General features: G+C 44.9%; 1 protein-coding gene across 1 annotated transcript in view; it reads left to right on the top strand.

Annotated features, from left to right (window-relative positions):
- The window catches only part of HOMER2 (homer scaffold protein 2), a 72,886-nt gene that overhangs the window by 46,118 nt on the left and 13,704 nt on the right, over nucleotides 1-13,064 (top strand). The window contains exons 3-4 of the mRNA XM_063142213.1: nucleotides 6,824-6,955; nucleotides 12,348-12,440. Coding sequence (XP_062998283.1) covers nucleotides 6,824-6,955; nucleotides 12,348-12,440 — 225 coding nt within the window. The remainder of the gene's footprint in view (nucleotides 1-6,823; nucleotides 6,956-12,347; nucleotides 12,441-13,064) is intronic.

Genomic DNA, 13,064 nt, shown 5'->3' with positions numbered 1-13,064 from the left:
TAGCTGCTTATCTAACATTTCTGAGTGTTTAAAGTGCTTCATGTACATTCTGTCAGGAATCCTTGCAGCAAACCTGTAAAGTACCTGTACCTGTATTCCCGTACCTGTATTCCCGTACTATATAAGTACCTGTATTCCCATACAATAGGTCCCCCTATTAAGAATAATGGCCTGCCTAGGGCCATTTGGGGAGTTCATATTTATGGTGAGTTAATATTTGTGGTGAAATTATAATTGTGGACTTCCTCTTACTTTATTATTACATTTATATCCCATTTACATGCTCCTCCTTCTCTCCATATTATTCCCACAACAACCTTGTGAGGTAGGTTAGGCTGACAGTCAGTGACTAGCCCAAAGTCACCCAGTGAGCTTTATAGCTGAGTGGGGACTAGAACCTGGATCTCCCGAGTCTCAGTCCAACATAAACTCCTACGCTGCACTGACTTTCCTGTTTCTGAGGCCTATGAATCAGGAAGCAATATGCCAGTCTTCCTCATCCTGGTGTAGTCCAGTTTGGACTGCAACTCCCAGCCAGCACAGCTAATTCGCCATGCTGGTCAGGAATGCTGGGAGTTGCAGTCCAATATATCTGGAGGGCACCAGGTTGGAAGGCTGCTATATACAGATAAACTCTGAAACTATTGGGGGTTGGATTGTTCATGCATCAATTTTGCATTGATCTCCCATTTGGAGCAGGTACCAATATCCTGCTAACCATTTCCCTACAATTGTGTGCTCCGGCATGCAGAGAACTCTCAGAGCAATAACGTAATCAATGACTAATCCAGGGAACAGGCACAGGAAGTAGCAATCCAGTAAGCTCACAGAACAATGGTTTCATTTATCAAACGTATTAAGCCCCAGAGTGGGTGTGCTGTGAAGGGATTCCACTTTGCTGTCATCCGCAGCGTGGGTTTGCAAACGACTGAATTTTCCTGGAATACTTCCCTGCAATTTATTCTGAAAGAGGGCTGCTGGTACCCTGCTTCAGTGATGAACAGAAATATACATTAGATACATAAAGGCAATCTATCTGAAATTATTCCTGCGCCACCTTTAAGGGTAGAATCTTCCACTGGGCAACATACTTGGTCAAGGCAGTGGTGTTGGGGAGAAGAAGATGGCTACAGCTCCCCAAATCCCTGACCATTGGCTATGCTGGCTCTGGCTGCTGGGAGTTGTAGTCCAAATATTATTTGGAGGCTGCCAAGTTGCCTGCCCCTTTGGTCTTATGGATGGGGAGTCTAGGAGGAGATTTGCAGAGTAGATGCTATGCGGGTTTCAGGTTGCACCTGATGAAGAGACAAATAACAAATATTGTACATACAGTAAATATTGTAAATAAATAACAAAGAGGCTGATCCCTCCAGACCTTTTCTGAAGATCAGCAGTTAGCGGGATCTCTGTCTCACGCTGCTTCAGCTCTTGGAGGGCTGAGACCTAGAATCATAGAAACATAGAATAGTAGAGTTGGAAGGGGCCCAGAAGGCCATCGAGTCCAATCCCCTGCTCAATGCAGGAATCCACCTTAAAGCGTACCTGACAGATGGCTGTCCAGCTGTGTCTTGAATGCCTTCTAGTGTGGGAGAGCCCACAACTTCCCTAGGTCATTGATTCCATTGTCGTACTGCTCTAACAGTCAGGACGTTTTTCCTGATGTTCAGCCGGAATCTGGCTTCCTGTAACTTGAGCCCACCATTCCATGTCCTGCACTCTGGCAGGATCGAGAAGAGATCCTGGCCCTCCTCTGTGTGACAACCTTTCAAGTATTTGAAGAGTGCTATCATGTCTCCCCTCCATCTTCTCTTCTCCATGCCCAGTTCTTTCAGTCTCTCTTCATAGGGGCTTTGTTTCCAGACCCCTGATCATCCTCGTTGCCCTCCTCTGAACATGCTCCAGCTTGTCTGCATCCTTCTTGAAGTGTGGTGCCCAGAACTGGATGCAATACTCAAGATGAGGCCTAACCAGGGCAGTAAGACTCTATGGGCATTCCAGTATTTTAAAGCAATGTCAAGGGGAGGGGGGGAGGAGAAATTGTTCTCAGCATCTTTAATTCAAATGAACCTTGAATAGCAGGGCTGGGAAAGACGTCAGCTCCAGACTCTAGAGTGCTACTGGACTCTGGTGTGTGTTGAACCAGGGCAACTGATTCAAGATCCACCTACCACTAGGTAACAGAGCAGGTTTATTTAACAGGATTCTCTGCAACTCCCTTGCAGGACTATTCATTGCAGAGCTCCAGCAAGGTTTCTTCTAGGCCGGATCTACACTACTGCTTTAAAGCGCTTTATAACAGTTTTGACAACTGTTGGGGCCCAAGACACACTCCATATACAGTTGTCAAAACTGTTATAAAGCACTTTAAAGCAGTAGTGTAGATCCGGCCCTAGTCCAAGGGACAAAAGGAAGAGGAGAGCACCCTCCCTCCCATGTTCCCCAGCAACTGGTGCACACAGGCTTACTGCCTCGTTTATTTATTTATTTATTGCATTTATATACCGCCCCATAGCCGAAGCTCTCTGGGCGGTTTACAAAAGTTAAAACCAGTAAACATTAAAACAAACATACAAAGTTTAAAAACACAAAAAGCATAAAAACACAGTATCCTTATAAAAACAGCTCTTCTGGGTTCCGTTAAAAACAAACAAACTCAGCATGTGTTGTTAAATGCTGTTAAATGCCTGGGAGAAGAGCTGACCGCAGCTAGCCTTGCTGCCTCATTGTCCCTCGCGTACAGGCGGGGTCTGTACGTGAGGGGCAATGAGCAGTTAGTTCCCCGTGCCTGAACGCAACATGGATTGGATGGGCTCCGGCTGCTGCACAAGGCTGCATCGTTTGTTTTAAATAGAACTTGGCTTCCCAACCAGGCGCGTAACCCTGTTTTAATGGCATGTAAGATTTGCAAACACTGGGTGAGCCGTTAAGGCGGGGATGCACCATGCCGGGAGGCCTATTTCAGCTCCGGGGGACCGCATCGCCACCACGCGCCCCTGAATTACACTGGCAAACTGCAACTGTTGCCTAAAAAGTTCAAATGTAACTTTCAGCCAAGGCTTCAAAGCCAGAGTTTTTAGGCCACTGTTGCATTTTGCTGCCGAAATTGGGCAGAAAACCACTGATGGGTTGTTTTGCTGCTTATTTCTTTGAATTACAGAAATAAGAACAAGAGACGAACCCTGCTTGATTGCTCTAGACCCAGTGGAGTGCATCCGCTCTGGGTTTCAGTCAGAACTGCAAAGCACCTTGGATAGCTCTGTTACAGCTGAAACCTGGAGTGGATTCACTGCCCCATGGATTTCGGATCCGCCAGGCTATCTAATCCAGCATTCCGTTCACACTCAGTGGAAAGCCCACAAGCAGGGCATGAATTCAGCAGCACCCTCCTGCTCATTGTCCCCAGGAACTGATGTACAGCCTTCGATACGAGAAGCAGCATTTAGCCATCCATAGCCTCATCCTCCGCAAATGAATGCTGCACCTTTTCTGGCACGTCCCTGAGGTCCTGGTTGCTAGTTTTTTACAGGTCACAAAATAGGTTCTTCTGGGAGCCTCCACCTCTGCACTCACCAACTGTTGTGAGGTGGGTGTACTAAGTGCTGTGTGTTACGCAGGCATTCCTGAACGAATTTAGCTTATTTTTGTCCCGGCCCTCCAACCTTCCCTTGCTTTTGTGTGTGTGGCAGGAGGCGCCTTTGTTAAGAACGTGATTGGCAGAACTGTGTCTACCTCCGTTCAGGTTCAAGGTGGGCCCACAGTAGTTTGCCTTAATTGCAGCTTTGTATGAATCACACAGTCTGTCAGCTTCTGTTTATTGTGCAATATATGCCTCTCTTAAATCTTGGCAGCTGAGAAAGGAAACTCTTTCAAATGCACCTAACAAACATCAATTGGCACTGAGGTTCCTTGCTAATCGCGTGCATCTTTGCTGAAAGAAGAGGAAAGTCTTTTTCCTCAGCCGATTTGCCTGACCTTCTCAGCAGGGCCAGATCCAGGCTTGAAGGGGCACTTCAAGTCCCTTTCTGATGGGATTGTTTAGTAGTGATGCCTCCTGTTAGAAAGGCAATTAACAGAGAAAAAACAAAAGGCAAAACAGAATGAGTGTTTACCAGTCCCTGATGCACACAGGGTATCTTACTATAAAAAGGAGACCACACTGTTCTTCGGTGAAGGGAGGAAAACACTTTACCTCACAAATATTCTTGCATATACAATGCAGGTGCAGCATAGGGCTTCAAAAGAGTTTGTTCGGTCCATTTTGTGTTCCGTTACACTGGCAGGAGCGAGAGAGCAAACAGATGTGCTCCCAGCAATGGTGGAAGTCAGAGAGAGCGAGGGCAGGGGAAGGAAGGGGAGGAGCAAATGGAACAAATCACAGGAAACCACATTGTAGGCGATAGAGATCCTAAGGCTAGCTGTGGTCAAAATTCCCATGTACTAACAAACTGCAACACTGCCCCCATCCAGTAAATTGCAATATCCCCAACTCTCTCTGGGTGTACACAGCAGTGGCATCCCATGACTTCCATTATAAATTCCTCACAGTACCCCAGAATGATGCTACTTTGGGCTCTTTGATTATTGCAGGAAATTGCTTGCTCCTAGCTGACTCTCACTGGGTTGCTCAGGGCAGGCATCACTGCTAGTGGACCCGGCTGGGCTGTGTGGGCCATGGCAGCTGCCCGAATATGCCAGGTGCTGATGCCGGACCTGCCTCTCGGACTCCATTAGTTGCCGGCCACTCTGCAAGAGAGGGAAGCAGAATGACGCCACTTCTCTTGGCCTGTTTTGACCCACTTGTGTATGTCAGCCGTTGTCCAGCTGTTCGGTCATTTCTTCTTTAGAAGATTTCTGCAGTAAGAAAAAAAGATGGAAGAACATGGGAGGGTTACCAATGAATAACAACTTGACCTCGCCCCTGATTTTCTATGAATGAGACGTTGATTGCATGGAAGTGCCTCATCTGAAAGAACTTCATATCACAATTTAGGCCTTCATTAAAGTGGGTAGTGTAGTTGGAAGAAGGATTTTTAGCTTTTTCTATTGGCTATTTAATTTATAATCTATCATAATGACCCTTTTTTTTAAAAAAAAACCCTACGGTGGCATTTATAGCAGCTACAGCATGTCTATTGAAACATTTGTATGTTTTGAAGCTTGATTCTGGCACCTTTCCATATATAACACACACATATACACATACTGAAAATAGAAAGCAGCTTTGCACCAGATTAGCTTGTCTACTCCAACATAGGTGCCTTCCAGATACTTTGGACTACAACTCCCATAATTTCCGATCATGGGTGATGCTGGCTGGGGATTATGGAAGTTGTAGTCCAGAATATTTGGAGGGTACTAGGCTGCTTGCAGCTGCTCTTCAGGATCTTAGCCTGGGGTCTTTCACTTCAGCGATCCTTGTAACTGAAAATACCAGTGTTCGAACCCGGGACCTTGTCCTGCTATGGCTGGCTCAGGCTGGGCTACATTTAGAATTTCTCGCTCTCGTAAGTGTGGGGTTGGTGTTATATTCTGCTTTTATGTCAGGCTTCCAGTGATCTCCCATCAGGTGTCTGAGTTGTTCTCCTTGCCCAACTCACATCTGGTGTCGTAGCCCGCCTGGGGGCAGGTGGACTTGCTTAAAAAGCAGCAGAGCGCAGTGAGAGAAGGCAGCATTTCACCCCCCCTTCTCCTGCACACTTCGTTTCGTCCAGAGAGCAGAGTGTCTCTCCACCCCTGCTTTATATGTGAACCGCCAGATGTGTTTTCAACATCCGCACAGTTGTCTCACACGCATAGCGAGTGCACTGTGCGATCACACAGGGTCCTCCAGGCAGTTTCCTTCGTAGTAGTGTCACAAGTTACTGCCACGTACATCAGTTGCTGGGAACATTGGAGGAAGGGTGCTGTAGCACTAATGTCCTGCTTGTGGGTTTCCCATGGGCACCTGGTCGGCCACTGTGTGAACAGAATGCTGGACTAGATGCACCCTTGGTCTGATCCATCAGGGTTTTTCTTGCGTTCTTATGCTTGGATTGCTTGTGCGTTTGACCCAGCTCTGTATTCCTTCCCAGGCTTTGGCAAGGTTTAGGGACATCCTGCACACCTTTGTGCTGTTGACCATCTTAATGTTCTCCTCAAATCCGTATCAGAGAGACTCCTTCAATCCCGCTATCCCCAGCTAAGTCCATATCTCTTTCCTCAGGTCCTCACTAGGTATTAAAAGCAACCTTTTTATTGTTTAGGAAAGGAAGGAAAGGAACCTCTCGTGCAAGCACTTGAGTCATTGCTGACTCCTAGAGGGACGCCTGCTTTCGCTGACGTTTTCTTGGCAGACTTTGTAGGGGGGTGGTTTGCCATTGCCTTCCCCAGTCGCAGTTACCTTTCCCCCAGCTAGCTGGGTACTCATTTTACCGACCTCGGAAGGATGGAAGGCTGAGTCTCACGACCTGAGCCGGCTGCCTGAGAACCAGCTTCCGCTGGGATTGAACTCAGGCCGTGGGGAGAGTTTCGGCTGCAGTAACTGCCGCTTACCACTCTGTGCCACACAAGGCTCTTTATTGTTTAGAAGCCTCTAAATTCAGGATTGGAATATGGATCTGCCGCCATTTGTTTGGGAAAACCTGAGTTGCCTTTCGGCCCAGAAAATTCTCCAATGTTTTACAACATCAAACTTTGAAATAATTTAGAAACTTGCAACTGAGTGTAATTATGGAACCTGGTAATCAACCTGAATATAACTACTTTGTAAATTGCTGCTTCTTCTACACATTTTAAAATTGCAAACTCTTTATGTGTGTGTTTTTGTGTGTGTGCTCTTTTTCAGGTGATTATAAATAGCACAATCACACCTAATATGACCTTCACGAAAACATCACAGAAATTTGGCCAGTGGGCGGATAGCAGAGCAAATACTGTGTTTGGTCTGGGTTTCTCTTCTGAGCAGCAGCTGACAAAGGTAACGGAGTTTGAATTTCTTGCTTGCTTGTAAAACCTGCAGTTATCTCCGTGAATTAAAAGAATTAAACATATGGATGTAGTGGGAGACACTCTCTCTTTTATAGATAGATACATCTATATCTTCCACTTTTTCTTAGCAGAAGCTTTTCTTTGTGCAGGTGATTAATCACCCTTAATTAACGAGTGGGCCAGAGTTTGTGGGAGGTGTTAAAATTCAAGCTAGAAAAATATATGTGTCTGTTTTTGATCACATGGGGGGTGGCCTAGCTTTCTATCCCTGCCTTGGGGCCATGCTAGACGTTAGGTGAAAAGCAAGGCTGCCGCTGAACACCGCAGCTGTGTGTTTTGCGCCCTGTTTCTCCCTCACGTCCTTGCGTTGTTTGTTCCCGTACTTCCATAGTCCTGCAGCGGCATCCAGTTACACAGGATGGGGGAAATACACAGCATTGTCACACAAGGACATGGGGGAAGCTTTACTACACGGGAGAAGGGTCCTAGACTTGTGGCTGCCATTTTTGTCAGCAGCTGTGTGTTGAACCTTTTAAAACTTGTTTAGAGCATGGAGTATTTGGAAAGCTTGCAGTGGCTGGCAACAGATATAAAAGCAGCTATAAAGTTTAAAAGCTCATCAAATGTGAAGGAAAAGATCGATCAACAGCTGAAAATGATGGTATTAAAACTCGAAATTTCTACTTGCATAATCCCAAGTCCTTCCTTTAGGGTGGTGGAGTGTTCATGGGACTACATTCAAGGGATTCTGTTCATTTGTGGTTAGAAGGCCCAGATTCCTTGAATTATTCCTAGGTGAACAGAAAGGTTTTCACCTGGTGCCTAGAAGACCACAGCGATGATGCCAGGTGAATCTCTCTAGATGCTGCTACCAACAAGGCCTCTCTCCCTGGTTATTACGTGCTTCATTCAGTGGGGGCACTCTGCCAAATGAAGACTAGGACCTCTGAAGAAGTCCTTAAGGTACATACAGGAGGAGACGGTCTTTCGGGTAACCTGGTCCAAAGCTCAAGGTTACAACCAACACTAGAAATGAACCAGGAGCCAGTGCAGCTGGTAAACCACGATCAACCTGCCTGTTTTTAAACAGAAACATTTTTAAAGGCACCCCCCTGCACAGCACATTGTAGTCCACAAGGGAAGTGACCAGAGCATGGGTTTGGTGGACTCAACATGGCCCAAAATGGAAGAGAAGTCCCTAAAAGCCCAGTCCAGCGCTCTGCATTTTGCCGAGATGTGTTAAATGGGCTGGTGGGACGCTTACAAATTAGTTCAGCCTGAAATGTAACATTCTTTCCATCTATTTTTCGAAGAAGCAGATGCTCCTGTACTTACGATCTGTTAAGTAACATTTTTGTAATTGCTTGGGAGTAGAGCAATCCTGAGCTTGATGTGAATTTTAGACACTTAAAAAAACCCACTAGATCCTTTGACTCCATCATCCAAATCCAAAAGGTTTATTTTTCCTTTCTTTCAAAAGGCTTTAATTAAACCAGGATGACAAATTAATTCTTCTGAATGGAACCTGGTACTTTTCCAAGTATATTTGACACCATGGTGGATTGGCTCTTAGTTTGACGGACTTTCCCCATGGGTCAACAGCTCTTCACATGAAAAGGGTTTCCCACTCTGGCCTTCGATATTGCTGGAATTTGTTCTTTCAGTCTATATGCATCTTTGATCTTTATGAACCAGTTAATGTAAGCATGTAAGTAGGGGCTGTTCTTTAAAAAAAAAAAAACCTGCACAGTGCGTAGCTGCTGAGAAACTTTTAAAATGACATTAGTAGCAGTAGCAGGAGGAAGAGGAGTTAGGGGTGGTAAAAAAATCCGCAATGGAATCAAATGAGTTCAGATTTCTATGAACCTGACCTGTGAATTCCACAGCAGACTAGCTTTTCCCAAGCTACACAGATCACATGGACTTGCAGTCCAGTTTTTTAGAAAATTTTCTGGAATTTTATGCAAATTTAATGATAGAAAAATACAAAAGATAAACGCTGTCCGAAAATGTGCACTTTCCCCATGGACTAACACATAGAAATGCACATGGGTGGATCTGCATACTTTCAGGGGTGTGGAGAGTTTGCGCATTTGCACAAGTGTGAATTTGCGCAATTACAAATCCGGGAATTTAGAAAAAATCCAGTTTCATCAATGAGTGGAAGGCGGGGAAGAAGGCATTTGACTATCTAAAAAAAGCAGATGGGACAGATTTTACAAGATCCATACATTCTTAGTTGTGGGAGTAAGAGTAAAAGGAGGAGGCGTAATAGGCAGCAGTATAATAATGGTACCTGTCCACTACGAATGTGTCATAGAATCATAGAATAGTAGAGTTGGAATGGGCCTACAAGGCCATCGAGTCCAACCCCCTGCTCAATGCAGGAATCCACCCTGAAGCATCCCTGACAGATGGTTGTCCAGCTGCCTCTTGAATGCCTCTAGCGTGGGAGAGCCCACAACCTCCCTAGGTAACTGATTCCATTGTCGTACTGCTCTAACAGTCAGGAAGTTTTTCCTGATGTCCAGCCGGAATCTGGCTTCCTGTAACTTCAGCCCGTTATTCCGTGTCCTGCACTCTGGGAGGATTGAGAAGAGATCCTGGCCCTCCTCTGTATGACAACCTTTTAAGTATTTGAAGAGTGCTATCATGTCTCCCCTCATGTCTTGTGATAAACATTTTAGGATTTTGTGCTTTGCTGTTTCTCGGCATTGCTTTCATCCATAAATAATACACTTTTGGAAATGTAGATTAGTGTGAAATAATTTCAACAGCGATTTCCAGATTATTATTTTTTAGCAGAGGGGTTCCCACAACTGCAGTGAGTCTTTGAGTACCCTGCTCACCCCATAAGCTGAGCTAGGACTGCCGCCTTCTCATCTCCACCAACTCTCGCTGCCTGCAATCCACAAGGCTTCCACATTATCCTGTTGAGTCTTGGGAATAACTGAATGGGCAGTGGTAATGCCATGCTGCTCCTCAGGAATGAGAGGGAGAATGTAGTTTGCGGCAATAACTGATAATTGGACTTAACCGCTGTTCGTGAATGTGCCTAAACGGGAATGCAATGGCATTCAGAGGTTTTGCGAATGCTTTTCCTTGGAGGCTCATTTTCTGAAGGCTGTAGAGCTTCCTACCTAGTTTGCATCATTAATTCCCACACAAAGCAGAAATCGTAAAAATGTAATGTGGGTTAAATGTTAAGATCTGTAGGACACTTATTTAGGGAGGAAAGGGGGGAACTGGTTTTGGGTCTCAGTTTGCATTTAGTAAGTGTGATGTGGGGTGGGATCCTTATTTCAGATTTGGAGTTTGAGACCGTAAAAGCATTGCAGGTGTAGGAATGTCTATAGTAGTATATACTATTTTATTTGATGACAATGTAAGTGGAATGATAGGACATCCATTTGTTAGATCAGCCTCTCCCAATCCGGTGCTGTCCACATTTGTTGACTGCAACTCCCATCGTCCCCAGTCAGCATGGCCAGTGACCTACACATCTGGAGTGTTCCAGACTGGGGAAGGCTAAGTTAAGGTCTATTGGATACAGTAGGTTAATGATAATGAAACAGAGTATTTGCAGGCTTGTCATGCCCTAAATCCAGAAATAAATGTACAACATGTGATAGCAACAGATGTATTATTTTAATGCAGTCAGAGACCATAGGTTACTATAAGGCTGACAGGCAAATTACATTCATGGCCAGTTACAGGAATTTATGAGGACTTCTCCCCTCTCCCAGAAATGTGCGTTCAAATGAATATTTGTCATTATCTATCGCTCTGGCTTTCACCCTGCCCCATTGCTGCCATTTCCCTTTGATTAAATTGATGTTTTGATAGAGAAATTGGGGGTGGACTCAGCAAAGAAGGAAGAATAAGGTTGATGAGTATTCCCACTTCACCTGAAATAGAAAAAAAAATCCCTTTCCCCATTTATTGGTATTCTCTCCCACCCACCCCTGTAGGGCTAATTGCAACTTTGAGTGGGGGTGATTTAGATCAGGAAATAGCACAGGGAAGAAAGGGTTAAACATTGCTTACCCCACGACTCCTGCACTGATCGAATGTGGTGCAGCCCCCTAAATGTGTTGAGTGTGGCTTGGCCCTTTTAACACTGACCTTTTCTGCACAAGGCATTTATTGTCTGCTCTTCATTCCCTACTCAAGGTTGTTTACGGATTCTTTAGAGAACATCATGACCCTCCGTGTTTGCTTCTACTTTTAAAAAGCACTTTTTGCGAGTTTTTTTTAGAGCAGGGAAAATGCAATATTATTTGTAAAAGCGAAACAAAACCTTTTCCATGTGTACTTGTGCTATTCTACCGTAGCACAGCACCACCTAGAGGTTATGTAGTGGTAAAGCACAAAAGGAAATGCTGATTGTGTAGAGCTCACATCTCAATTCTGTAACAACACCGAAAATAAATACAGTGGATTAAGAGCTTTGTGTAGAGAAGCTCGTTGTGAAAATGAGAATTAGCCAGATTTGCAGGTGACCTGGGCAATGGGAGGAAGCAGAGGCCAAAGGAAATCTGGTGGATGTGCATTGCAGCACAACAGGAGCTTCTTCATCGGGCACTCAATCTCCAGATGAATCTGGTGCTTTCTGCATTCATCTCCATGCAGGTCTTTCCCCCACTGTTTTTTCTACCTTCTGAAATCCAGATGTGGAATCTTATTTGTGTAGGTTTTGTTCTCATATACAATGGGTGGGATGCAAAGGTGCTTTTTCCATGAATGGCAGGAGCTTGAGTCCAGGGGAGGTCTCTGCAAATAGAAAGGAAGTGGGAGGGGGAGTGAGTTTCATTGATTCTCCGTGCAGACCCCGCCCACACCTCCATATCTCTCACACCATTCCTGGTGATCCAGAGTAGATTTTCAGGAGGCTGTAGGTGGAAAGGGGTCTGGGACCCGAGAGCGCTCTTTAATGTGAGCAGAACACCACTCATGGAATTCTAGATCCAACCCAATGACCTGGTTTTCACATAACTCTAACCTACGATGTGGGTTGCTGAATTCTGGATTGTACTGAAATGCAAACCCAGGCACAGTGACAAGCCATGGTTTGTTAGCCATGAGCAACCCAGAAAGAGAACCCATGGTTTGTTGTTGGGTTGTGAACTCAGGGTTGTTTAAATCATGGGTTGCTCTTACTTATGAACCCGGAACTGGGCCAGTGTGTGTTCCTCTATATAGACTTCTGCCAGTATTACTAGATAAAAACAGAACTTGCATCTTTTTTTAACGATGTCTCTGAGGGATACCTAAAGCTTTCTCTCCCCTTCTTGTTTATGTTGTCTAATTTAAAAATAAATTGGATTAAGCTATTATTTGGAGCCATGCTAACGTAATGTTTTGCCTGTGTGCATGTTTAGTTTGCTGAGAAATTTCAAGAAGTGAAAGAAGCTGCCAGATTAGCCAGGGAGCGATCACAAGAAAAAATGGAGACATCCAGCAATCATTCCCAAGTAAGTCATTTATCTGCAGTCTATAAAGGGACATGGTATAACTGATTTGGAAAGCTGATTTTTTGGAAAGAAAATAGCAACTCCCAAAAGCAAGCTTTTGAAAAAACATTTAAAATACTATCAAAGGCCAACACTAGCTTAGTGTTCTAAAATAAATCATTATTTCAATAATAAATCATTATTGTTATTTTCTCATTCTTTGTAATTGCCTCGTGTGGTGCAGAGCGGTAAAGCAGCAGTTTCTGCAGCTGAAACTCTCCCCACGGCCTGAGTTCGATCCCAGCGGAAGGCAGCCGACTCGGGTCGACTCAGCCTTCCATCCTCCCGAGGTCGATAAAATGAGTACCCAGCTAGCTGGGGGAAAGGTAATCACGGCCGGGGAAGGCAACGGCAAACCACCCCGCTATAAGGCCTGCCAAGAAAACGTCAGCGAAAGCTGGCATCCCTCCAAGAGTCAGTAATGACTCACTGCTTGCATGAGAGGTTCCTTTCCTTTCCTTAGAGAACAGAACAATAGCTGATGTTTACTTCGGTTTACTTCTGCTGGCAAAGACAGGTAAACAAACCAAAAACAGTTTGTTTTGTGTGACATTTAAACTCTGGATCCTGGCTTGTTGCTCCCAA

The sequence above is a fragment of the Elgaria multicarinata genome, chromosome 16 (assembly GCF_023053635.1).
Source record: "Elgaria multicarinata webbii isolate HBS135686 ecotype San Diego chromosome 16, rElgMul1.1.pri, whole genome shotgun sequence".
NCBI classification, from domain to species: domain Eukaryota; kingdom Metazoa; phylum Chordata; class Lepidosauria; order Squamata; family Anguidae; genus Elgaria; species Elgaria multicarinata.
This window is presented reverse-complemented; position numbering and strand designations above follow the sequence as displayed.